General features: G+C 29.7%; 2 protein-coding genes across 3 annotated transcripts in view; one reads left to right on the forward strand and one right to left on the reverse strand.

The window, feature by feature from the left end:
• The window catches only part of LOC124535132 (CCR4-NOT transcription complex subunit 6), a 212,597-nt gene extending 209,797 nt beyond the window's left edge, over positions 1–2,800 (reverse strand). For both annotated transcript variants that reach the window (XM_047111212.1, XM_047111210.1), the window contains exon 1: positions 2,665–2,800. The gene's annotated coding sequence lies outside the window, so the exon portion shown is untranslated. The remainder of the gene's footprint in view (positions 1–2,664) is intronic.
• Positions 2,801–6,139: 3,339 nt separating this feature from the next.
• On the forward strand, positions 6,140–25,840 carry LOC124535102 (transmembrane protein 135-like). Its single transcript, XM_047111168.1, has 9 exons — positions 6,140–6,736; positions 7,450–7,580; positions 9,116–9,242; positions 9,985–10,136; positions 10,576–10,687; positions 13,732–13,884; positions 15,297–15,437; positions 21,888–22,054; positions 23,979–25,840. Exons 1-9 carry the CDS (start codon positions 6,578–6,580, stop codon positions 24,037–24,039), a joined length of 1,203 nt encoding a protein of 400 aa, XP_046967124.1. The 5' UTR covers positions 6,140–6,577; the 3' UTR covers positions 24,040–25,840.
• Positions 25,841–26,876: the final 1,036 nt, after the last annotated feature.

Raw genomic sequence — 26,876 nt, forward strand, 5'->3', positions numbered from 1 at the left:
CAAAATTCATCAATTGAGAATAATACAGTAAGTAGTATTGTAAACTATTTCATTTGTATAATATGTGATTATGTCCTCTTGTCCGATTTTGGCGCCGACAGCCGTTCTTCACCGATCCTAACCAACACCTCAGGACTCAGGACTTTGAACGTCAGATTGAAATCTGACACATTCCGAAATCCGAGTTGCTGCTGAGAAAAAATAAACTCGAAAACTTTTTAATGGCCGAAACCTGAATTTTAATCTCATTATCTGCTATAAACATATTTATTCCCTGCATTACATTCTTTAAACGAAATATTGAGTCGAGTTTAAGAATAACAAACTATACAGAGCTGATATTCGATTTTTGAAAATTGTTAATGTAAATGTTGTATTCTGAACTTCAGACTTGCATCAGTATGTCTGTCTAACTATCCAAGTAATGTAATAAATTTCCATTAAAGTTAAATCTGCATTACTATATTAACAAAATTTAGTAATGCAATATAACTTAAATATACATTTGAGTAAAGTAAAGGACCATATAGAAATTTACTACTATATTTCATAAATAAATTGTATTCTCTAATGTTTGAAATGTTATGTTAACAATTTTAAATAATTGTTGACAGCCTGCATGTAAAGATAAACTAACAAATTCTGGACTAATGAGGTGAAATAAGAGTTCTTTTTCCTTTACTTATATAGTTTAATTAACATTTGTAAAACCATGCCAGCTAACAGTAAACTATCATTGGTGTTGTTGATATTTAAAAAAAATACAGTTTAAAAAATATATATAAATTTTTTAGTAGTATACTAAATACTAAGATAAGAATTCTTATTCAACTTGTACGATTAGTTACGATATTAATAACAATATATCCTTGATATATTATCAGTAATATTCTCGGTTAGAACTAAACATAGTATAATAGAGGAAAGGTGTGTGAAGTACTTCCACGTTTATATATAGTTATTAGTTCTGATAAGATTATTATTAAAACACTCTGTACATTGTTATATGAAAAACACAATTTATATGTGACATATTAAAGCATATTTAATTCTGCTTACATTCCTATTAAAATTTTTGGCCAATTGCCATAATTTTAATGATATCGAACAATGTATTACATGCAAACTTTGCTTGTAATTATTGAAATGGACTTTAGAAATGGTACATTATTTAATGCTTATTTACACTTCCACAGATAATAAATACACTATCAACTGAGCGATGAGTTCTATCATCATACTTACTTGGATGTGTACATTAAAAGAAAAGTATCAACAAAATAATCTTGCTTATTGAATATTAATATGACAGAATATAGCCCGATTGTTTTACATCTGCTTTACTAATAAATGATTTGTTAATAGAAGCATTACAAGTCAGCATCAATATATACTATTTATAATTCAGAGTTTATGACACCTTTTTCACCAGACAAACAATAATTTTGGTTAACTAATTACTTTATTATAGCTATACATATTTGAGTGGAAAATTGCTGCTTTGGGCTTGTTTATATAAAGTTTAGAACATTGCACTTTTTTTAACACTCAAATTCTTTCAATCATTTTAAGACTAATTTAGATAATTATTATCTGTATTTGGATATATGTATGAAAGTTAGTCATATGCTTAAAATATCTAATTATAACAGGTCTTATATCTTAATCATCGATGACTAAGAGAACTGATTAATAATATTAGGAATATTGTATGTTTAAGGGATGATAAATATTTTGTGATATTGTTTCTGAACTGAAATTAATACTTTTCTTTGTGAATATTCTCACTTAAAATGTGTTAGTTTGTTTGGAATTCAGAACTTTTTCTTTACAAAAAACCTTAAGTAGTTTATGTATAAAATTTATTATTCGAGTAATTTGATATTATTCATAGTTCTATTAATAATCATCATATAAACTTCTGTCATAAAACCTAACCTATACTCAAACTTTGGCACATATGTAAATAGTTTTACAGTACCTCTTAGCAAGTGCTATTCAAGCCTAAGAATAAATAGTACTCAGTAATAAGTTTTATTCAAGCTAACATTACTTTTGAAATTGGGGCCAAAGTCACTAAGACAAACATCTGACATTGAATTTAGATGTGAACACATTGGATGCTTACAATCAACGTTAAACGAGTCGTAAGACGACTTGATGCATTTTAATCGCTGAGTAACTACATAATATAAATATATCTCAAAGATATAAGCAATAATTATCTACAAAAACAATGATAGGAGATTGTTATTATACTAATGTATACGAATTTAAATTGTACAAACGATACCTTTTTAGTACCGCGAGGGGTCATTAGTGGTGTTAAAAAGGCTTTGTGTGATAAAGGATTATCTTCACTTGAGTAATATGGACAACGGGAGCGTTCCATAACCTCCGTAGTTCGGGAGGTAAACCTAAAGATTGAGATGAATTATTGGTCATCACAGGCTTCCGACAAATATATAAGACCTATTTCATGAAAAAAATACGGATTTAATTCATTAATTAGCCAATAAAAACGTAAATGCGTATGATCTTTGTATACAGCTGACATAAAAGAGATGGGTCGACGCACAGTTGACGGTCTACAAGCGCCAAATCACTATCCAGAGTTATGATTATTATTAACGTCTGAAAACTATTTTAATAAAAATTGCATACCTTCATCTACTCCTTAAAAGCTTATACTTTAATTTGGATTATAGTAACGAGATAAAAATCACTGTAAACACACAATAGCACAATCTTGACAAACACCACATCAAACGTCCATTTACCGACTGCAGCGACAATCGACATTAGCGGCGAAGTGTAGAACCTCTTTAGTGGGTCGCGTTTATGGCCATAGACAAAATATATCGGATAAACGCAACTATAATACTATCATGATTTTATTTAGGTAGGCACGTTAAAATAGCTTTAATAACTGTCCTATTGTGATAGTAACACAATTTCATATGCTATTTAATTTTTAATTAAAGAAATTCTTCAAAAATTATCAGTTCATTCACTTTTTTATAATACCATATAACTGCATAAAATAAAATAATAGCATAGTAAACATTAAGTAATATATTTTGTAACTTTAATACCATGCGTATTTAATTTAATTGTTACGAATAAAGGTTCGTATATAATCCAGCAAGTAAACCGAATAAACAGTATTCAGTCAGAGTAGGAAAGTTGTGTATTTTCCTGCATTGACACACTAGTTGATAGGTATATCATATTATTATCCGGTAATATAATATGCCAGGCTGGCTTGGCTATTTTTTTTAAATATTTTATACAAATTTATTTGTCAAACTTGTAATGCCGAAGCTACGCATTGAGGAAGAGCTGTGACCTATACTTCTAGATATCCGCTGCAAAAGATGAAATTTAGTTTTTATAGGCTAGTTTCAATCAGGACTATAAAGTTTAAAAAATAAATAGATTAAAAATGTTAACATTGCTTAAATTAAATGAATTACTTATTAAAAATTTTTCTTTACAATACCTAATAAACTATTTTCGGAAGATTACGCCAGTGTATAACTGTACAAGTAATATAATAGTCTTGTCACTATCTATTTCTAAATTAATAAAACGCCATACAATGATTCCAAAAGTAAAAACAACACATAGGAACATCAGCAATATGCAATATACATACATATTATAGAATTTTTCTTCATTCATTAACCCGCTCAATGTTGCCACCTAAGTTCTGAAAATGTTAGTGAGTAGTTAAAGAAACACAGAAAAAGATTTACGTTAAGTACACCCACGTAATAAAAATATTTTTTTATTAATAATAAAAGTAATTATTTCACAGTAACTTTTTTATGACTAATCGAATTTTGTTTTTTTTTTCAATCTTCTATGACAAATTCAAATATATACAAATTTTCAAACTTTTATTCACAAATTGAAACAAACTTTGCGAAATAAAACATTTTTAAATAGGATAAAGCGTCATCCATTATTAACTCATAACATAAAAATTAACTTTTTTTTAAGCACTAATAACAATGATTTTGTAGTAAACAGATATTATGTTATTAACGCGCAAAAAGTGAAGACTTGAAAACGTCCTAATTGGGACGTTTGCCTTTAGTCGTTTTACGTAGTAATACGTTATAATACATCATAATTACGTAGTAATACGTTTTGCGTAATTAAAACATCTAGTTATCCCTTTTACTTTATTGTTTTTATTAAGCTATCTTTTTTACTTTTAACGAAATGTAAAAATAAACTAAAATAAACGGTCCCCGGCGCGGCACACTTTTTTCTGTTGTTTAGTATGGATATAACATATCTGTTTATTAGAATATCATTGACTAATACTAACTAGATATTCAGTTTGATGTTCTACATAGGCACTTTTAGATATAATAGAACAACAATATATATTCATAAGTCCTATCGATATATTATGTCATGTTCATTGATCTGGTAAAAAATATTAACAAATAATTGAAATACACACATAATATTTTGTTCTCATGAATAATACTACACGACAATTAATGGACATTCATAATTATACTAAAAAACAATTAATTAAAAAAAATAGCCGAACTCTGAAACCATGTGCTATGGAAATTATCATTTCTAAATTATATTAATAACATTCGTGACCTGTAATTTGGTTCGCATTAATGTATATTTACTTTTTATTTAGGTGAGTATTTCATGAAGTTCTTAAAATTCAAATTCATTCCAATGATTTACATGAATCGACCTCCTGAACTTACTGCGAAACAATGTCCACAGACGTATGTGACAATAGAAGGGTTTCAGTAAACTACTATTGTAAATACTGCGCTAATAAATACAGGTGTTCATTATTTTTATAATTCTTGTTCAAAATGGTTGAAGTTAGTAAATTCATGGTGGATACATCCCCTATACGCTATTGTTCATGTAGTGAGTTACTTCATCCGTGGACAAGTAGTTGTTTTGAAGCCTTTTTATATATGGTCAAATATTGCTTAAAAGGAAGTGTATTCTTTTGGTTAGCTGTACATGGCCTCTCTACTGTAAGTTTTTTTTTGTCATTTTGTTTATTACGGAATATATTATTCTAAAAATATCACTTAAATAGTTTTATCTTTCTATAAGAAAACCTAATAGAACTACTTATTTAAGTTGATTACTGAAAAATACAACTACTTGCATAACATATTATATACTATATGCTTCCATTTTATTAAATCTTCCTTATCTTAAAGTTTTCGTTCAGATAGTTCTTTCAACAGAAGTCGTGAGATATGTTATTTATAAATAATATTTTAAATTAAGGATTGTGAAAAATCTGTGGTTTGGATTTGAAATCGTAATATTCGGTTGGCATTTATTTGCTTGCATATAATATCTATTCACTGATCGTGGAAACAAAATGTAAATTACGCGTTGATTTGACTTTTTATAGATTTTCTATAGGTTTACCTTTTTATTTTAATAAATGTATTTTTCATAATACTTGTATGAAGCCTATACACAGGCCTAATTTGGCCAAAAAGTGATTCATTGGAATCCGTTATTAATACCTGTTTATACAATGATTAATTGGAATTACTACGTAAACAAATATTTGCAAAATATTATTAGCATAATTTCAAAGGTAACACTAAATATATGAAATTATACAACGCAATACCTAGGTTAAATAATCCATTATTCCATTTAATGGATCTAAAGTATAAAGTAAGAAGCAACAATTCACCGTATGTTTTACAAAATAAATTTTGTCGAATAATGTTTAGTCCAAATTTCAAAAGTAACGTAGAATTAGAGTAAATAATGTATGTAATATTTATAAATATGTAAAAGTAATTCATTTATAGAAATTAAAATTTTGAAAATGCAGATTTATATCACTATTATTTATCCGTCGTATAGTAAGTATATTTAACAGGTTCATTTTGCCATCAACAATATTGCTTTAATGAACTTATTTTTTAATGAATTAAACATTTCGTGCCTTATTATGAGAGTTATTTACATGTACATATATTATTTCTATATATATTTCACACTATTTAATATGGTTTCTGTGCTTCTATGTATTTATATGACTAATAAAAATACTTTGTAGTTTGTGGTTTACATTTGACTTTTGACAACTCTGAACCCAACTCTCTGTAGTTCAGTATTGTCAAGTGTCATTGGGTTTGACATATGTGTAATTATTTTGAAATGTAAAATTTAATACGCAGACTTTGAAGTTTGATAGGGTTTTATAGTACGTCGTACGGATAACCCTTGGATATTCCAGTGAGAGCACCGAATCGTCATTTTAAAACATATTGGTTATATGTTACACCGTGAACTGACATTGTCGTCTTCGTTAATTCGTCGGTGTAAAACTTTGAATTTGTTGAGTTTTCATTTCAGTCAGTCGTTGATTGTGTTTGTTGCCTGTCGATCGTTAACATTGAGTACTGAACAGTAACAACTGAATAAAATCAAACAATATTCGTGTCTAAGTAGATTTAATACAATTATAAATAACACATTTCTTACAATAAGTCTATATGAATTTTAAATTTGTTTGACCGTGGAAAAGTGTTTGTAAATAGCGAAAATGGTTGAAGCTAGTAAACTATGGTTTGAAAGAGCTTGTGGCGCTTGTGAGTGCAGTACATTAATACACCCATGGACATATAAATGTACTGATGCTACAACTACTATGTTAATGAGTTGTATAAAAGGAAGCTATAAGTTTTATGCCATGGTTTATATTGTAAGTAACATTTATTCATTAGTAGTAAATAATAATAAATATCATATTACTTTTTAAATTTGTAAATAGTAATAATTTTAAAAATAGTTTAGAAACTACATCATAATTATCTCTGTAATACAATTAACACATAATCTACGATTAAATCCAAAGTATAGGTATCTTATCTTATATACTGATAATATTGTATTTTTAATACTTTATTTGATAGATTTTTACAATTCATTAGTCATGACTAAAATGGTAATCATTAATAATTCAATCAGCACAGTTTAGAGGAAACACAATTAACTTATATATCTTTGATAAACCTACAAGTAACATGAGCATTTAAATGATTTAAACAACAAAAGTTTACTAATATAAGCCATCACTGCAAAAAAAACTGCTAATGACCAGAAATAAGAATTTTTATTTATTAATTATTCACACATGTCAACTTAATCACTTGATATATGACTTATTAAGTAAACAAGACTAAAAAAATTATATATACAAATATATAAAAAAAATATATATACACACACATAACATACAAATATAAAAAATTCCTACCTAACTTAAATTGTTTCTTTGCTGCGGTGTAGTTATACATAAGTACCATGCTTAGTATGTAAATGAATGAAATTGAAGTAAAATGTTCATACATATTCCATAAAGTGCAGTCTAATATAAGTAAAATGAGTATGAATAATTTTAGTATTCTTTTACAGATACAAATATTGATGAGGGGTAAAAAATTAACTAAAAAAGATATGATTGAGCAATTCAAGTTATATTTAAAATCTGGAGTCTTCGGTCTAACTGTGGGAAGCTCGTTTGTTACATTAAATTGTATATTTAGGTAAGGAACTGCAATATATGGATATATACATGAGAAGTACTAATCATTGTAACTTATATCACAATATGTGTATTTCATATTCTGACAGCTAAAAGTTTTAATGATATGAGAAAATATGATTTTAATATTATACCTATATAGTCCATTAAACTATATAGGTATCATATTAAAATTATATTTAAATATATATTACCTAATCATTATATAATGCTGACAACATAAATCTTTTTTTTTTATGGATATAGTTTAATAGCTCTATTAAATAAAACTAATTACAATGTACTTTATTCAAGTATTCTCTTTAAACACTATATCATATTTTCATCATTACAAGATTAATTTAAATTTAAGGGGACCAATTTTTATCTCTTTGTATGATGTATCCTACATTATATAACTTATACTTATTTTCTACTTTGTTATTAAACCATTAGGTTGATTTTAATGGCCATGTTGATCTTAGTTCCTAAGGTTTCGTAGTTGTTTTTTCTTCGTTAGGAACTTTTTCTTTGATACCATTACTAAATTTGTTTTATTGATAACAGGTATGTTATTTTATATTTTTGATTACTTTGATATAAATTTTAAATCCATAGTGAATTTTTACAAAATCAGATTTAATATTTATTTTAATATTATATATGTATATATGTTTTATCATTTCATCATACTGTCATAAAATTAGAGCCTTCTGCTTTAGTATAAATATCAATTTTGCTGTCATAACTAATTTACTTTAAAATATTAATTTTACCTCATTATATCATACTTTGTATGATCATAACTATTATATTACAAATTATTCTCTTAATTTAATATATGTAACAGACCTGGATTACGTAATAGGCAGTGTAAAAGAACACAAACTGATTAAGATATGTAGTTTACAACTTTCAACTTTCAATAGGATAATTCAGAAGTTCTTCTACAAAACCTATTTGATAGCATTACTGCTATCAAATAGGTTTTGATTTTGAAAAAATTTGATTTTAAAATTTACAGTATTGATTATGGTATAAAACTGAAAGGTACAGTTTTTGAAAGAAACTTATTTGAGAGAAATATTGGTTTGACAAAGATTTAACAAATATCTTTGGCTGATAATATGTGACTCACCATAGATTTCTATGTTTAAATGCTTATCAGTATAATGTTAATACTTTAGTATAATTGAAATTAGGGTTAATAAACAAGATGTTTTTTGATATTTAATATATATTTACATTAAAAAGTACCGAACATATTAAATTGTTAATTTTTGGATAATGTTTTTACTATCATAAATTAAAAGTTATGTTATTGTTATATAGTATACCACGAAATATTCTTCACCAAATTATCATATAAACCTTTGGACAGCAATTGTGTAACAATATTAACTTTTTTTTTCAAATGACACATATTTTAATTATGTATGTATCAACATATTTATGGATTAGTGTTTACTTGTAAATGTTTTGTATAATTTTGTATTATATACTATTATAGGTAATTTTTTTTTGTTAATGGTTTTGATGAAAGTTTGTTTTTTGCAGAAAATTATTCTTTAGTCAGTTTTCATACTATGCTACAGTGTTATTACCATGCACCATGAGCGGGGTGGCTGTGTACTTCGAACCACCCTACAGAAGAGTATTGGTTGTCAATTTGTTTGTAAACTTGGTAAGTACTTTAAAAAACAGATCAGTAAACTATACAAAAGTATAGATATAATTATGTAACTATGCATACTAATTTTAATAATTATTAATAACCTTATATAACCTAAATAAAGGGTTGATAGCTGATATTGAAGAGTTGGTAAGACCCAATTTTCACTTTAGTTATAAAAAATATTGTCATATTATTGTCAATTTTATTTGTTTGGGAGTTATCGATAAGCTTTAGTTTTATCAATAAGATAGTATTGGATATAAGAATATAGAAAAAATATTAGCAATATTTTCTTGTGTATTTGTGTTGTTCCATTGTTTCTCTTCAAATATTAGAATTTTTACTTGGCGGTTCTACAATAAATAAAGAAATGAATGTATATGTAGCAATGATGTTGTAGTAAACAGATATATTATTAACGCGCAAAAAGTGAAGACTGCAAAACGTCCTAATTGGGACGTTTGCCTTTAGTTTTTTTAGGTAGTAATAAGTTATAATACATCATAATTACGTAGTAATACATCATAATTACGTAGTAATACGTTTTGCGTAATTAAAACATCTTGTTATCCCTTTTACTTATTGTTTTTATCAAGCTATCCTTTTTACTTTTAACGAAATGTAAAAATAAACTAAAATAAACGGTCCCCGGCGCGGTACACTTTTTTCTGTTGTTTAGTATGGATATAACATATCTGTTTATTAGAATATCATTGATATGTCGATATAAATAATAAGATATTTATTTCAGGTATTCGAATATTGGTTACGAACATTAGAAGCGAAGGGATGGTGGCGACGGACAGCTGGGCGTGAAACTCTGATATTCATGCTCGGTAGTTCTATCTTCTTCTATCTTATGCGATTAGAAAGAGAGAACACCAAACGTACACCCCTATTCTGGTAATTTGATATTATATCTGAGTAATGAATATTTATATATTATTTTAATGAAAATTCATTAACTTAAAAAACTATCTATCTTTTTTTTCAAGTAATTTGTAAAATACCAAGACATTAAACTGATTAATAAATTTAGGTTCTAATCGATATCTATTCTTTATTTGTGCAGAAATTACACATGCATTTTAAAATTGTTGACTTGAATATTAAATGTTTAATGTGTATGTATTTGTGTAATTATAAAAAATATGATAGTTACATTATAAAGACTCATATCACATCTTTTTATGTGTGCGTTTTTTATAGAAATTAAACAGATTCATATTATTTCAGATATATCATCACTATGATATGTGACATATCACAGTGACTTTTCGAACAACCTTATACAATTATCATATAAAATATTTCTGTTCAATGAAGTTATATCTCTATTTAGGTTCTTCACTCCTCCACGAGTCTCTAAAGAAGTTGGTGAACCAGTTAAAGGTATCGAGGGAAGGAGTCCTGCCTGTCCTCACAGAGGACCATGTTTGAATTACATTGTTAAGGTAAATATCAAATTAATTTTTGAAATTGTTTTCTATTTAGTACTTTTGAGCTCAAGGAAAGTGTCAAGTTTCAAGTGGGCTTTTATAAGCACTTTAGATTTAGAATTTTTCAATTAAGTGAAGCTACCACCGGTTCGGAAAGTAGATTCTACAAAGGATAACCGGCAAGAAAATCATTAGGTACTCTTTTTCAACATTTAAAAAATTCAAAGTCAAGTTAGTTAAATATAATTGTTTAAATTAATATATCCTGCTTGGAAGTAAACAGGTATTAAATCCACGCTTTTTTATCATCTATAAAATCTTGTATAGAATAATATGCCCTTTTTAAGAAAGTATTCGAATTACATTCGAAACCCAATAAAACTCTATATACTTGGTACATAAGTTATTATATACATATATGAGATAAGTATTGTAATGAGTGTTGTTAAGCAATATGCTTTTATATATTTAACATAGTAATTTATTCCTCAGACGTTAATGTGTTTTTGTACATCACCATTTTTTATATGCTATGTTTTTATCTGTTTTTTTTAGGAATATAAGTAAGTAAGTATTGTTATTTGACTGTTGCTTTTAATTAAATGATATTTTCTTAGTCAACATATAGGTGCCTCACTTGTGAGTTCTTAAAATAGTTTTCTCAAGCTGATTATTAAAAAAAATAATGGTATCGAGTTTTAAAACAAAATTTAATTTTTATCGTTCTAATTTGTTTTTTTTTTGTCCTAGTAACATTATATAAATCATTGCCCTGACTGATGTATAAGTTTATACAATAAGACGTATTCGATAATCTATAAAATAATTTTCTTTATTAATTTACAAGCTCGATCATTAGCATTAGTACTAATAATAGATAACTGTTGCCATAGTCCGATCGCGTAATATGTTGAATTTCGTACTCTGTACCCGTTATTACTTGTCTCTCTCACTCGTATAGGAATATATTGCCATCTCACTCACACAGGTGCATTATACAGCTTCCTTATTTTCAATAAATATTTTAAACTAAACAACACGGTTAAGTCCCGTGCTCTTTGGCCTGTCTGCAATTATTGTTGTTATTTATTTGAAAAGTAACTTGAATAATAAACAGGTTATTTTATTTTTATTTTCCTTTCTAAAGGTAGGTAACCTACATCGTTTATCATTTTTAAGGTAATGTATGTAATCGATATGTATTTATAATTTATCTCGCGGTTGGTGGTGAGGGAAACATCGTAAGGAAACCTGCTTTTGTGTAATTTCAATGAAATTCTGCCACGTGTAAACATTCTCCTCAATAGCCTTAGGAGGCCTTAGCTCAGAAGTGGGGCATTTAAAGGATGTAACTTTACGATAGCTATGTACACTAAACACGCTTATTTAATACCGAAGTGTAGTGTAGATGTCGGTTTGTCTTTATAAGTAATAAACATTTTAAAATTTGCATATATATTTTCAATTTTGCATCTGTTTGACCCTTGGCTGTTAGTAAATAGACATTCTATTTTTTTTGTCTCACGACCGGATATCGTCAATGTCTAACCATAATGTATAAACATTATGGTTATTAAATAAAGTATTAAAAAAATTTAATTTTTTTATGTTGTCTTCGTTCCATAGAAGGCTTAGTTACATATTTTTTGATGATTACTAAATATATTTTTTTACATATACAATTATTTATATTACAAGATTTCCGCTTTTGTAATGTAGAGTAATTTTAACGAATTCATTTATTTGGAAGTTCGTAAAGTAAAGGACGAAAATATAATAGTAACGAAGGTTATTTTTAAGGTAGCTGGCTGGTTTGTGTCTTAACTAAAATGAAAACGAAAAAAAGCTATGAAACCAATGAGATTGCTGACTCCTTCTTAGTACAAAGATAAAAACTCTGGTTGAAAATTGGAACGTAGTTGAATGAGAATGATACTAAAGTCGGTTAACACATAAGGCCGGTAAATACGTTTGATATAAAAATTTTATTATTAAAATTTGTTTTACTTTTTCACTGGCCTCGAAGTAAAGTATTTTGTGCGAGATTTTGTCTATAAAAAATGAATTCTTTAAATTAATCAATGAAGGTTTTACAAGTTGTGTTTTTTTTTAATTATATTCGATCACAGCATGCATTGCTTTCCGTCATAAAATAAAAGTGACTTTAAGCAAGCAATTGTTGTTATTATTATTGCATATTTAATGCTAAGGTCGAATTAACAGTTAAAATAGGAAAACACAACGCAAATAGTTTGCTGTAATTTAAAATAAGGATAATCGTTGGTCACAAATGTCCTAAGTCGTATGTCATTTGTTAGGGATAAAGACGTTATCGAAATAAGAAAAATATGCCTATGAGGATAAATATTATTTTCGTAATTCTATGTTACTCTTATGGAGTTCCCATTCCGATGACGTCATAACAAATGTTTTTCTAGAGACGTCATCTGAATATTACGTTATAATTGAAAGGTAAGTAACGTTTTAATTGAAGCGAAATGAGCTCGTTACTTATAATCGATGATGACTTAATTTTTTTTTTATTCTAACTCATTTCGTATTTGGCGCATTTTTATATTGAAATTCTGTCATATGTTAATCCACTTTTCAAATTGAAGGAGCCTTTTGGAATAGATTCCAAATTTAAAAACGACAGCGAGGCTTTTCCTCAACATTGCCAAACTTATAGACTGTTATATGAAGTATATGTAATTGATTATGTTAATAAAAGACGTCATATGAATATAGTTGGAAGCTGAGCGTTTTAATTGAGAATAAATGAGCACGTGACTTGATGTAAAGCGACACTGAAATTTCATATATTTTTTTAGTTCTGACTCATATCGTATTTAGCGGTGAAATGAACAAGTGAAATTGTGTCACATGTTAAGCAACCAATCGCACTGAAGGAGCCTTTTGGAATAGGTTCCAAATTTAAAAACGACAGCGCGGCTTTTCCTCAACACTGTCAAACTTACAGACTGTACATAATACATAAATTAGATGTAAAATAGAGATGATAATCTTAATCAAAAATAGTGTAACGTTTAATCCACCAGGGGGCAGCGCAGTTGTTTGGCGTCGGTTGCCTCATGACAGCTCTCAGGACGATCATACCGCGGCTCCTGACACCAACGAAAGCTTTGAAATCGTTGAAACTGTCGCATCTGAAGCTTGGATTGTTCTTTGGTGGTTACATTGGAATTTATCGGGTAAGCATTTTCTATACACTTTACTTGTAGGGTAGGTAAGGATAAGAAGTACCCTATGTGCTATTCAAGACTGTAATCTAGAGCTTAGATGCTTCCAAACAATATTTATCATATACTGTATCGGTATGTTGAACTAACAAAGTTATTGGTTGCAGTTCTTTGTACAATAGGTAACAATATGTTCTACTGCCCATCGGTTATACCAAGTTTTGTCGTCTTTTGCTTAAAGGAGATTAAGCCTTATTGGCTTAATAAATGTAGCACGAGAGACTTAGCATATTCATTTTCATGGTTAGATCGTGCATTGGTTATCTAAGAAATGGTTAAAATTTAACACGGCGCCAATGTCAGTGGTAACGACTTTCCATCAGATGGCCCAATTGGATGGACTAATACTCCAAAAAAAAACTATTTAATAATTCACAAATAAGTGAAGAATATCCAGGTATTCCATCCTTATGTAAAATAAGAATGAAATTCTACGATATTTGTGTGTATTTTAGCTATTTTTTATACACAGATACGTAATAAACCAGCTTATGAAAAATATATATACAGTACACAAAAATGACGTGATTAATTTTAAAAGTGGTTTAAAACAATATTATTATTTAATTGCAACACTTTAAGCTTGATAAATATAATATGTAAGATATCCTTGAGGTAAATTACTTGTTTTCAGTATGATAATTAAAATGAAAATAAAAAATTGATTTTAATGTTATTTATAAATATTCAAGGTATATTTAAAGTAGAGCATAAAATTCAAATAATTTTATATTATATTGTTACAGATAAAAAGATGTTGTATGCATAATTTTGAGTACATAACATTTTTGTATGGAATTGTTTTATTTAACTGCAATGTTATCGAATTTTAAATTTAAATTACTTGAAGTGTCACTTTTATCATAAATGACGACGTGTATTGCTTATGATTGATAATAATAAAAAACTCACTATATTTTGTCTTAATATACATATAAGCAATACCATCTATTGTATTTGTTTATCTTTTAAGTTATACGCAACAATACAATTTATACAATCATTACATTAAAAATATATATTCATATAATGTTATAAACTTATTTTTTTTGTTCTAATATATATTTAAGCGGATTGTTCAATCTTGACTATTCGCACTATAAGATGGTCAAAGTGGTAGGTAGCGCTGCAATGAGGAAGTAAAAATATCTTTTATTCTAGACGATATCCTGAAGGCTAGTTTATATACTTATTTTATTTATTAAAATAACATAAACGGATATTATATGGTCATAGATCTATTTCGTCATACTGTAAACAAATGATTGTATTTATATTTTTATTATTATATTATTTATATTTTATATATATATACATATCATTATTATTATATAAAAAATATAGTGTTGTCTTTGTATGTTTAGCTGGTTATATGTCTGCTATGTCGAGCGAACGGCAGAGACAGCGCGCTGTACGCTCTGCCGGCGGGCTTCTTCGCGGGCGCGGCATTCAGAGCGTCTCCCTCTACGCCGATCTCGTTAGCACCGATAACATCTACATTACAGGTGAACAATTATTTTTCTTCAAGTTCCCATGCTTAAATAAATATATGAGACAACATCACATACATTACTCTGATTCCAATGTAAGTAGCTAAAGCACTTGTGTTATGGATAATCAGAAGTAACGACGGTACCACAAACACCCAAACCCAAGACAATATAGAAAACTAATGATAATCTACATTGAGTTGGCCGGGAATCGAACCCGGGACCTCGGAGTGGCGTACCCATGAAAACCGGTGTACACACCACTCGACCACGGAGGTCGTCGCTTACTTACACCTTTCCTAGATATCTGTGATTACAACAAGAACAACAGCCTGTAAATTCCCACTGCTGGGGTAAAGGCCTCCTCTCCCTTTGAGGAGAAGGTTTGGAACATATTCCACCACACTGTTCCAATGCGGGTTGGTGGAATACACATGTGGCAGAATTTCTATGAATTTGTCACATGCAGGTTTCCTCACGAGGTTTTCCTTCACCGCCGAGCACGAGATGAATTATAAAGACAAATTAAGCACATGAATCAGCGGTGCTTGCCTGGGTTTGAACCCGCAATCATCGGTTAGGATGCACGCGTTCTAACCACAGGGCCATCTCGACTCGATTATAGTTAATTTAGTAGCAGCAGAGGATTAAGTTGGCTACGATTGATTTGAAATAAATTTTAACATTTTATAATAAACTTGTTTTGTTAACCGTATCTAACTGTATCTACCGTCAATTAAGCCCTATTCTACACTCGCGGCTCGACACTCGATCGTAGTAAACGCGCGCATTGTTATTAATTTGTTTACGTACTTCTTATCGCGGTACCCGCTAGTTTTTTACCTGCGGGCGCCTTGCGCACATCTGTTGACCGTCGATTACAATAATAATGGACGAACAATATGAATACGAGAATGAATATGAAAACAACAATATACGTCAATCTAATTATTTGAGCGAAAATGAGATGGTAGCGGATATAATAGAAGTAGTACCAATACAATTAGAGGCATCACATGAAGTAAGTAAAGATGACGAGGAACAGAAAGCCAGCAAAAGGGACAGAGAAGAAGATGAAGAAGACGAATGGAAATTGGTTAAAAAAAAAAACGAAAAGAAGTATAAATCTAGAACCGATAAAGAATTCTTTGAAATTTATATTTCATCCCGAGAAAAGTTACCGAAACAGTTCTCTTTAGCTAAAATTTTCTGTAATGAAGGAATAATAAATATCGAGAAAATTAAATACATTAACCCATTTAAGATAAGAGTCGACGTTGTTAATGAAGTTATGATACATAAGATTGAACAATGTAAAAAGTTTATAGATCTAGGATGGAGAATTCAGAGAGCCATGGAGGTTAATCTTTCTTATGGAGTGATTAAGAATGTAGATATAGAATTGTCAGAAGAAGAGATTATAAAAAGTATTATTTGTCCAAATGCAGGAGAACTGATTTCTGTAAATAGACTTTTACGTCGAAATCGAGAAGGGGATGACTGGAAACCTAGTGAATCCATACGTCTATGCTTTAAAGGATCCTATCGTCCGTCATACGTACGTGTCGATGGGCTAAGAATCCAAGTCGAACCTTATGTATTTCCGGTGACACAATGCTCTCGGTGTTGGAAGCTTGGACACACTTCGAAACGATGTTCAAACGCAAAAATTGTATGTCCAAAATGTGGTGATAACCACCCTAATTGTAATACTACAATATTTAAGTGTAGTAATTGTGGAGGCCAACATATGTCTTTGCTGCGCTCTTGTCCGGCATATCGAAAAGAGAAGAGGTTAAGGGAGTTAATGGCGGAATTTAACTGCACGTATAGAAAAGCTCTGACCTTATACGTACCAACCGAGTCTCATAAATTGGAAAATAATAAATCCAATGTTAATTCAAACAATAAACCCACAAGTAATATGTTTGACATTTTACCACAAGAATCTACTCCAATAGTATTCAGAGAAGTCCCAACATTTGCTGATATTGTAAAAGAACCTAGAGGTTTCTTTTACAATATCAGCAAATGTAGTAGTATTATTTAGGCGTAGTAGACTACGCCTAAATATAAAAAAAAATAAAAAACATTGTCTCATTCTTTAGGAAAACACAATGGGTTCGAAGAAGATCTTTCTATTGAGTTGGATGAAAATTTAAATAGTAATACAGATAAAAAAGATGAAAAGAAAAGAGAAATTAAATTTAGTGAACTTTTAAGTAGATTAAAAGAGATTTTATTTTTAAAAGATGAGTCATTTCAAGAAAAAGTGCAAAGTGTCATTAAGTGTTGTATAGAATGGGTGATGTTAGTGATCGTCGAAAATATGTCAGATTGGCCAATGTTGAAGTCACTTATTGAATATTTGAAATAATAATGGCTGAAAGTTGTAAGTTTATTAAGCTCAATATTATACAATGGAATTCACAAAGCCTTCGTCCAAAGTCTTTGACATTAGAACAATTGTAAATTCAAGAAAAGATTCACATTGCTGCACTTAGTGAAACGTGGTTAGAACCGGATAGCCATCTTAAAATAAAAGGTTATAATATGTTCCGTAGGGATAGGGATGATTCTTATGGAGGAGTAGCAATATTGGTTCATAATTCCATTACATCAACTTTGAAAAATAATTATAGTAGCACGAATGCTGGCATAGAAATGATTGTAGTGAAAGTTTTTAATTGCGAACATGTTAAGTATATAGCATCCATTTATTGCTCCCCATCTGTACGAACTTCTAAATCAGATTGGGAGAACTTATTTAACCTTTTAGATAGTAATACTGTTATTTTGGGAGACTTTAATGGGCACCATGGTAATTGGTCAAACAAAACAGATTTGCGCGGTTCTCAGATTCATGATGCACTTATAGATAGTTGTTTCGTAACTTTAAATGACAATAATAGCCCTACGCGTATCAAACTTGTAAATAATAATATACAACAGTCTTCCCCCGATTTGTCTATAGTTTCATCCGACATTGCAATGAAACTTAAATGGAGAACTATAAATGAAAGTTTAGGTAGTGATCATCTTATAATTAAGATAACGACACAATGGGAAAAAGGGTTTGAGTATAATATACCTCTTCGACGTAATTATAAAAATGCTGACTGGTCATCCTACACAGAATTTTTGGAAAAATTATTTCGTGAATTTTCTTTTGTTACTGACGACCCCCAAAAATTATATAATAACTTTCTAAATGCTATTAATACGGCGGGTGATCGTTTTATTCCATTTATTAAGATTAACCGTAATCCGACCTGTAATTTTACACCTAAACCATTTTGGAATGTATCGTTATCAAAACTTGTAGCAGAGAGACGGCTTGCTCTTTCCTTTTTTCGGCGTAACCCAATCCCACGGAACTTTAAGATTTTACAGGAAAAAAATAGTAATACTCAAAAAATTATGCGTCAGTGTCAATATAAATTAAGAAACGATTATTATACTTCAATTGATTCAGATCAAAGTGAGTTGGTTAAAAGGGTCTAAAAGACCAAGATCTTTTGTGGGTAAATCAGCTGCCACTGAGCTTTTGCATAGTTTAACTCCTAATTTTGTATCTCCAAAGGAACCTTATTTTAAAGTTATTAAAAATAATTTAGACATACAAATTTCTAGACAAGAGTTAGAACATTGCTTGCTTCACAAAGATACATCTCCCGGAAGTGATAATATTTCTTATTCGATGTTGGCTCATTTACCTTTCAATGGAAAATCCATTTTGCTAAAAATTTTTAATTATTTTTATTCAATTAGCTTTGTACCTTCACAGTGGCAAGATGTTACCATCGTTGCAATCCCAAAGCCGGGAAGAAATCCGGAGTCTTTTGGCTCTTTACGTCCCATATCCCTCATCTCATGTATATGTAAAGTATTCCATAGTATTTTAATTAGACGACTGGAGTGGTACATAGAAAGGAATAAATTACTGTCTTCGGATACCGTTGGCTTTAGAAGATGTCGTTCTACTTTAGATAACCTCAGTAAGTTAGTGTCACGTATTCAGATCGGCCTATCAAAAAATCAGACATGCATTGCTGCCTTTATTGATATTAACAATGCCTACAATAATGTCGATGTGATTAGTTTAATTCATATTATGCAGCAACTTGGCATTAATACTAAAATTTGTAAGTATGTATGGAATTTTTTAAAAGAGAGACATTTAAAAATTATAGTAGGTACTTCTACTTATTGTAGAAATACTTGTTGCGGTTTGGCACAGGGAGATCCCCTTTCACCTCTCCTTTTCAATGTCGCTACCAGTAACATCTGCAAAATTATAAATAATGTATTTATCTCGCAATATGCAGACGATTTCGTTCTATATATTATGTGTGATAACGTACACGAAGGAAGACTACAATTACAAACAGCAATTAATAGATTTACTGAATTACTTGCATTTATTGGTTTAGAAATTTCCACAGAAAAAAGCAAATTATGTGTTTTTAAAAGAGGTTATCGCAGACAATCGGTATGTGTATCTATCAATGGAATTCAGATGCAAACTGTTGATTATGTGAAGTATTTAGGACTATGGCTAGATAGATCACTACGATGGTCTAAACATATTAAAGAACTAAAAAATAACTGTCTTAGATTAATAAATTTGTTTAAAATATTAGCAGGCTCGGACTGGGGCATTCATCTGGTTCATTTAAGAAGAATTTACATCGCTATGATAAGAAGCAAATTAGATTATGCTTCCTTTTTGTATGGAAATAGTTGCAAAACTCACTTAGATATACTAGATAAGATCCAAAATCAATGTATGCGTATAATCGGAGGATTTATAAAAACTACTGCTATACACATAATGGAAAATGAACTCTCACTAGAACCATTACAATTTCGTAGGCTGTATTTAGCTGGAAAGTTTTGGCTAAAAAGCAAATCTTTTAATGACAATGGAATTGTTGAAATAATGGAAAAATTAGGTACTTTGTGTCAGGATAGTAGTTATTGGAGACATAGGAATAGGCCCCTACTTGCTTTCACTCATAATTAATTAAGAAATATGTCCTTTCACTCCAATAAACAATTGGAAATGTATACTTTACAGACATGGGTCAGCAATGTGGATCTTTCAGGTATAGTGGAACCAGAAATACAAGGAATTAATAAGAATAAAAAGAAGTATGAATTAACGCAACTTAAGCAAATTTGTGAAAGTTTATTAGATTTGATTTATTACGATTTCCAAAAGCTTTACACGGACGGATCTAAAATTAAAAATCTTGGTAGTGGGGTTGCGATCTATGACTCTCAGAAAAATACAAACATTCAGTTAAGTGTTAATGCTAATATTTCAATTATGTATACGGAATTGATTGCTATTGCGGAAGCTATCTCTTATATTAATTCATTGGAGGATGGGAAATACGTTATTTTAACAGATTCTAAAAGTGCTATTTACCACCTGGCTCGATGTACCTCGAATTTTCGAGGAACACCGATAGCCTACAGCATATTAGATTCGATCTCGAAACTATCTAGTAATAATAAAACTGTTAAAATACAGTGGATACCTTCTCACATAGGCATCCCAGGAAACGAAAAAGCTGATGTTCTTGCAAGAGATGCTATTACTAATGGAGTTCCATTTCAGTGTTTACCCTTATTCACTGATCATCTATACGTTGTTCGAAATATGTGCTCACAACTGTGGAAGGAGTATTTTGACGAGAGATCTTTGACTAAGGGTATATGGTATAGAACGATTCAACCCCACCTCATGCGAATTCTTTGGTTTTCTGATTCCACTTTATCCAGACTGTATATTGTTCTTGCTTTGAGACTTCGATCCGGACATATTCCATTAAACAGTTTTGCATTCCTAATGGCGAAAAATAACACACCTAATTGCACGGAGTGCCATAAAGTAGAAGACGCTTATCATGTCATGGTGGAGTGTGTCCGGAACGAAGTTGAAAGGTCTCTTATGAAATTTGAAAATGGAATAAACTTACATGAGGTTGGAAAATGTAATAGTATTTTGGCTTTTCCTCAATCGGAGGAGGCACAAATGTTGTATAGACTTGTTTTATTAGCTATTAAGCGAAGATAACTTGGCATGATGAAATAAGACTATGTATGTTCCAATGAGGGTGGCGTGATCATACTTGATCAATAATCTATCCCTCTATAATAAAGGAAGATTTAAAAAAAAAAAAAAAAGCCCTATTCTATGTTAAAAAAAGGTATTGATGAAACAAAGCTATCATTGGATATGTTTATATTCTATCGCCAAGTAACAATATTTAGTATTGTTGTGTTCCGGTTTGAAGGGTGAGCCATCAAAGAACATATTAGTACCCAAGATTGAGCGATGATTATGGTTGATGACCACATACCATCAGCTGCCAAAGACACTACTCCCTATACCTATTGCAAAAAAAAAAAGTATTTGTTTAACATTTTTTGACATATTTAAAATTGTTTTTTTAGATTCTATTCTCATGGGCGTACCAAAGAGGCGCTATACCAGAACACTGGCCGCTCGTTGAGATACTGTACTGCTTGTGTCAGGGACTCTTGTTCCACGCGAGGGTGATGCATGAAGACGTCTGCCCCAAGTACATCATTAATTTGATGCACACAGTCACCAGTAATAAGTAAGTATTGTTTTGTGCTTGTCAGTGATTGGTGCGTTTTGTCCGTGTTAACGATCTCTGATTTGCTATTGGTCAATTGGTTGGTTGCGTTTTGGGTAGATGTTTACTTTTAAATGCGTAATAAAATATGTAAACTGTCTAATCTTTAATGAATATTGTTAGTTATCATAGTTATCAATTCGAATTGTTAATGTTTTCGCTTTTTTTAAATATATGATAATATCATGCGTAATAAATGTAGTTACATTTTATCGCATTTAGTGACATGATCGAATGTAATTTATTAATCGAGAATAATCGTCTCAATAGATTATTCGAATAATTGGAAAATCTTTTACATATGCTGAAATATTAATAACATTACATTATTGATACACAAACAAGTTCGAAAAAAAATCGATTATCGAATCGATATTCAAATTGCTACGTTGCGATAATCGCACCTGTCAAAGTGATTGATTGTTTGGACAGTTATAGAAAAAATATTTTTTTCTAATGAATTGTAATAAAATCGATTTTTTTACATATTTACAAGTTTAATAACAAATTTCATTCAAATCGAATTCAATCGTTTCATTGTGATTGGAGTAACCAATATTAATATGACTTACCCACACATATGACCTGTTATAAAATAATTATAAAGTCAATTTTAAATTATATTATTTATATATTTCAGGATTTGAACGGTAATGTATCATGATTAATGTTTATCTTCTCTATGCTTGTAATTTTTGTTTACATATGTGATATAAAGCCGATTTATAACCCGCTCTAAGAGTCAATAGTTTAAAAAAATCATGATAATTAATACAATCGACCGGGTTGTGCAGGAAATATCCTACCCACAGGTACCCTTATCAAAGATGTTTACTTATAAATGTATCTTTACATTGAATAAAATTGAATACCTTAAGCTTTCTTCAAATCAATGTACTACAAATTCGTTTTCGTGGTTTGGCCATCAAAGAGCAACAGACATACAAGAGTTATAGTTCGACACAACTTAGATGTAGCATCGGTAAATTCAATAAAACCGATTACTGCCGATTTATACAACCAATAGAAATAGCTCCCTATCGCGCCATTCGACGCTATTCGTTCCTATAGATATAGATTATCGCGTCAGTGACGTGATAAATAGACGAATATATTAGGTCATATAATATTAAAAGTTATTACCTTTTGGTTAAGATCATTATCACATAAGAAATAAATATTGATAATTTGGGATAGCGTACTTAATTCGGATGTGATCGGTTTTACGAATTTGACCGATGCTACATCTAAGTTGTGTCGTTCTAACGAGCTCTTTCATCAAAGCTATCCATATAATATTTACTACATACAGGCGGGCCGATTAAAAGCATTCCCACAGAGTATTAGTATCAGGCAGGCAGACGGCCGTAAAAGTCAACTCCAAGTAAATAGAAAAAGGGGGAGGCCGTAATAACAACTTTGGCAAATGTTTTATTTATATGAAATGAGATATCTGTCAGTAATTAATATGAAAATAACGTGATGTTTATTCAGATATCGTGATACCATTCTTGTTGATTAGTAATTGACTCATTACGGAAGACTTTTCTCATTCTAACGTAAAATACGTTGAGAAGCTACACGTAATTGGGTTATACCATTCTTCATCTGATCAGTGATCTGGTTTTTAAATTATTAATAATAATAGTTATCTGATTTAAAATTAATTATTTTGAACTCTAGCTTTTTGAACCTTAAATGGTTCAAAACAAATATTTTGAGGGTTTTTTTCATTTAGTGTTGCGAATATAAATACTTACATAGTTTCATCACAGTCCAGGAAACTGGTTTGACTTCGCTTCTGGAAAACCAGGATGTTTTAGAAACCTGTTTTGTATCATATTTAGGTTCTTGTGGTGTCTAATTGAAGTTTTCTTTCTTTCAGAGCTGACGAAGTTCAAGCTGCCTTTATACAAAAGATAAGAGCCGCCGGTGGGTACGAATGAGGCCGATAGTTTAATAAAACGCATTTAATTACATTTAAGTTTAAATAAATATAAAAATTATAGCAAAATGTGACACAGCAGAATTTACACCTATGAATATATATTTCGCTTGGTACTAAAGGTCGTAAGTAAATATAAATTATAATATAAAAGTGCATATAAATATAATATAAGAAAACAAGTTTTTGCGCTCTGTTAAAAGTAAACATACTTCACATACGACCTTTTGCATTAACAGTGACTTATTACCTCCAAAGGTCAATGACTTAAAGGTGAAGCGTTTTTTGTTACGTTAGCTCGTGTGCTATAAAATGAATCGTTTTTACCAAAAGGTCACGCATACTGAGCCGTGCGCTATGTTTAGTGGTAATGAGAAGCGACCGTGACGTCATAGGTAATGAATCTTTATTAAACCCAATTGTATTGAGTCAAAGGGCTGGTTTACACGTACTAAACGTAACAGTTACCAATTAGTAACTATATTTTAAGTGACTTAATATTTAGTAAACGTCCACGCGTCCATATATATTTAATAGTTTAGCTCATTAATTCACTAAAGATATCCGAACAAATTGTGTTGTGCATTTAACTGATATATAACTAAAATTCGTGCACATGTCTCAAATTTAAGCCACGCCCACTTATTTAAAAATTGTAACATTGTAATTTATAGTTTACATGTGTTAAGTAACTTATAGTACAACACAACTTCGATTGAGAGAAAATTCGTAAATTCGAATTCGAATTATTTTTTACACGAATATGATCTTTACGCAAACGTAATAACTTATAATATTATATGACCTAATTCGTCAATTTAACACGTCGATTTATATGCACTCTCTTTCTCGGGTTGAACTGACGCGAGAATCTATAGCGACGAATAGCATTGAATGGCCCGATAGGGAGTTATATCTATTGGTTGTGTAAATTGGCAGTAATGGGTTAAAGAATGCCGATGCTACGTCTAAGTTGTTTCGTTCTATACTAAACAATGTAATACGTGTAAATCAGACTTTAAAAAAAGAAGTTTGTTTGCAAAGCATATGCGATACATATACAAATGGCAGTTTAATTCTAGCTGGGTTGCAATAATTCCTATGATTTTTAGGGGTTAGTAAATCACATATTGTGTTTACCATATATGGATTAATATATATGTAGCGTAGAAAACAGATAATATATTGTTGTTCTTGTATTATTTAGGTGCTACGTGTGATTCGTTTTGGGTAATAATTGATTTGTAAATGAGAACTCTTTGGTTACAAACTTTTTGTTTTATAATTGTTTTTTAATCACCATAATCTAAGCAAATTTATTTTCATCCTATCATTATCGTATCTCTCTTATTTTAATCATATAATTAATCATATAAGTAGTTTCACATATTTTTTTAAATTGATTGCTGATATTTGATTTTCAATGATCAAGTTATATGTACATATTTAAACAAACGTCAAGATCGTTTGAATAGCACATTGTACTTTAACTAAATCTAACTTTGATGATTATTTAATTATCTGAACTAGAATGAAAATGAGAAAGAATATAGAGTAGAGAAGACAAGCTTTGTTGATACAGCAATTTTTATCAAAATTACAGACAACTGTCATAATCTTATTTTTCAATCGTGCTTTTGTACAAACCAATCATAGTCAAAAATTTGTTACAATTTTGAACATTAGATTAGAACTATTTTTTAAATTTTCTATAAACTCTACCTTCTTAATATGGGATATCAACAGCGGATTCATCTAATATAAAAATACTCTAATTCATGTAATTAAAGACGAAGAAAAATTTATTAGCCTTGGAAAATAAGGCTGCCCACTTATTACTGTAAGCATTGAAATCTATTTTTTACATTTTATATTAATTTTGCAATTTGTAGCACTAAAACTGTAATTATTCACAATGTGTTGTTGTTAATAAACCTCTTTGGTTTCACCGTTAGATTAAATAGACTCATCAAAGCGGTAGTGATGTATCCTTTAACTTATAACATTCTAATCATTATGATAGGTTATTGCCTTTGTTATAACGGCAATAATTTTCAATAGGAAATTTAATTCTTAAGTAGAGCACAATAGAGTCGTATATGCATATTCGTCAGCAGTGTCGTTTGCGATAATAGTTACAGCTAGTATAGAGGAAAATAGCGTTTTATCGACAAGTTCTTTATTCGTGTTCTTGGCATAAGGAATGGGTTTTATTTGATTATTCTTTGACAATTTAACATTAAAAGTTTTATAGATATATTAAACGTTATCACACAAGATATAGCACAAAGTAGAATAAAGTTATTTGATTGAAAGTGAACCATTAGAACGAAAAGTACAAATACATATTGGGTGTCGTGTTTTACAATAAAATCCGGCTCGAAGGATCAACTTTAATGGTTTCATTTTGTTAAGCGTTGCATTTAATTTGAATTGATTTTTGTAATGTATCTTTTGGAGGCGATGATTTAGTGTTTATTTTACACTTACAAAGTGTACTTATTGATTAATATACTCACAGGTTATTGCTGTGGTGTTAAAATTATTTTCATGCGCTTTTGCTCCTAATGCTATTGATATTGGCATGATAATAGCAACCTTTACTTTATATTTTTTGGGCTAAATGGTAAATGATATAGTATAATAATGCTTTGGCAACGGATATTATTTTTTTATTTCCTATCTAGTGTAAATATAATTTAATATGTACTAATATTTATTGAAAATAAAATAATGAACAAGTTGGAGCATTCCGATTGTAAAGTTATAATTTTCTTGTGACTAATGATAATTGTTGTTATTTGAACAAATATTTTATGTTTAAGCACCGAATAGTTA

Source organism: Vanessa cardui, chromosome 14 (assembly GCF_905220365.1).
Source record: "Vanessa cardui chromosome 14, ilVanCard2.1, whole genome shotgun sequence".
Lineage (NCBI taxonomy): Eukaryota > Metazoa > Arthropoda > Insecta > Lepidoptera > Nymphalidae > Vanessa > Vanessa cardui.

Bases quoted from the DNA above. Each gene is read 5' to 3' on its own strand.
- LOC124535102 (XM_047111168.1), top strand. From the start codon at position 6,578: ATGGTTGAAGCTAGTAAACTATGGTTTGAAAGAGCTTGTGGCGCTTGT. The intron at 7,581-9,115 runs GTAAGGAACTGC...TGTTTTTTGCAG, and splicing joins ACATTAAATTGTATATTTAG to AAAATTATTCTTTAGTCAGT. The intron at 9,243-9,984 runs GTAAGTACTTTA...TATTTATTTCAG, and splicing joins TCAATTTGTTTGTAAACTTG to GTATTCGAATATTGGTTACG.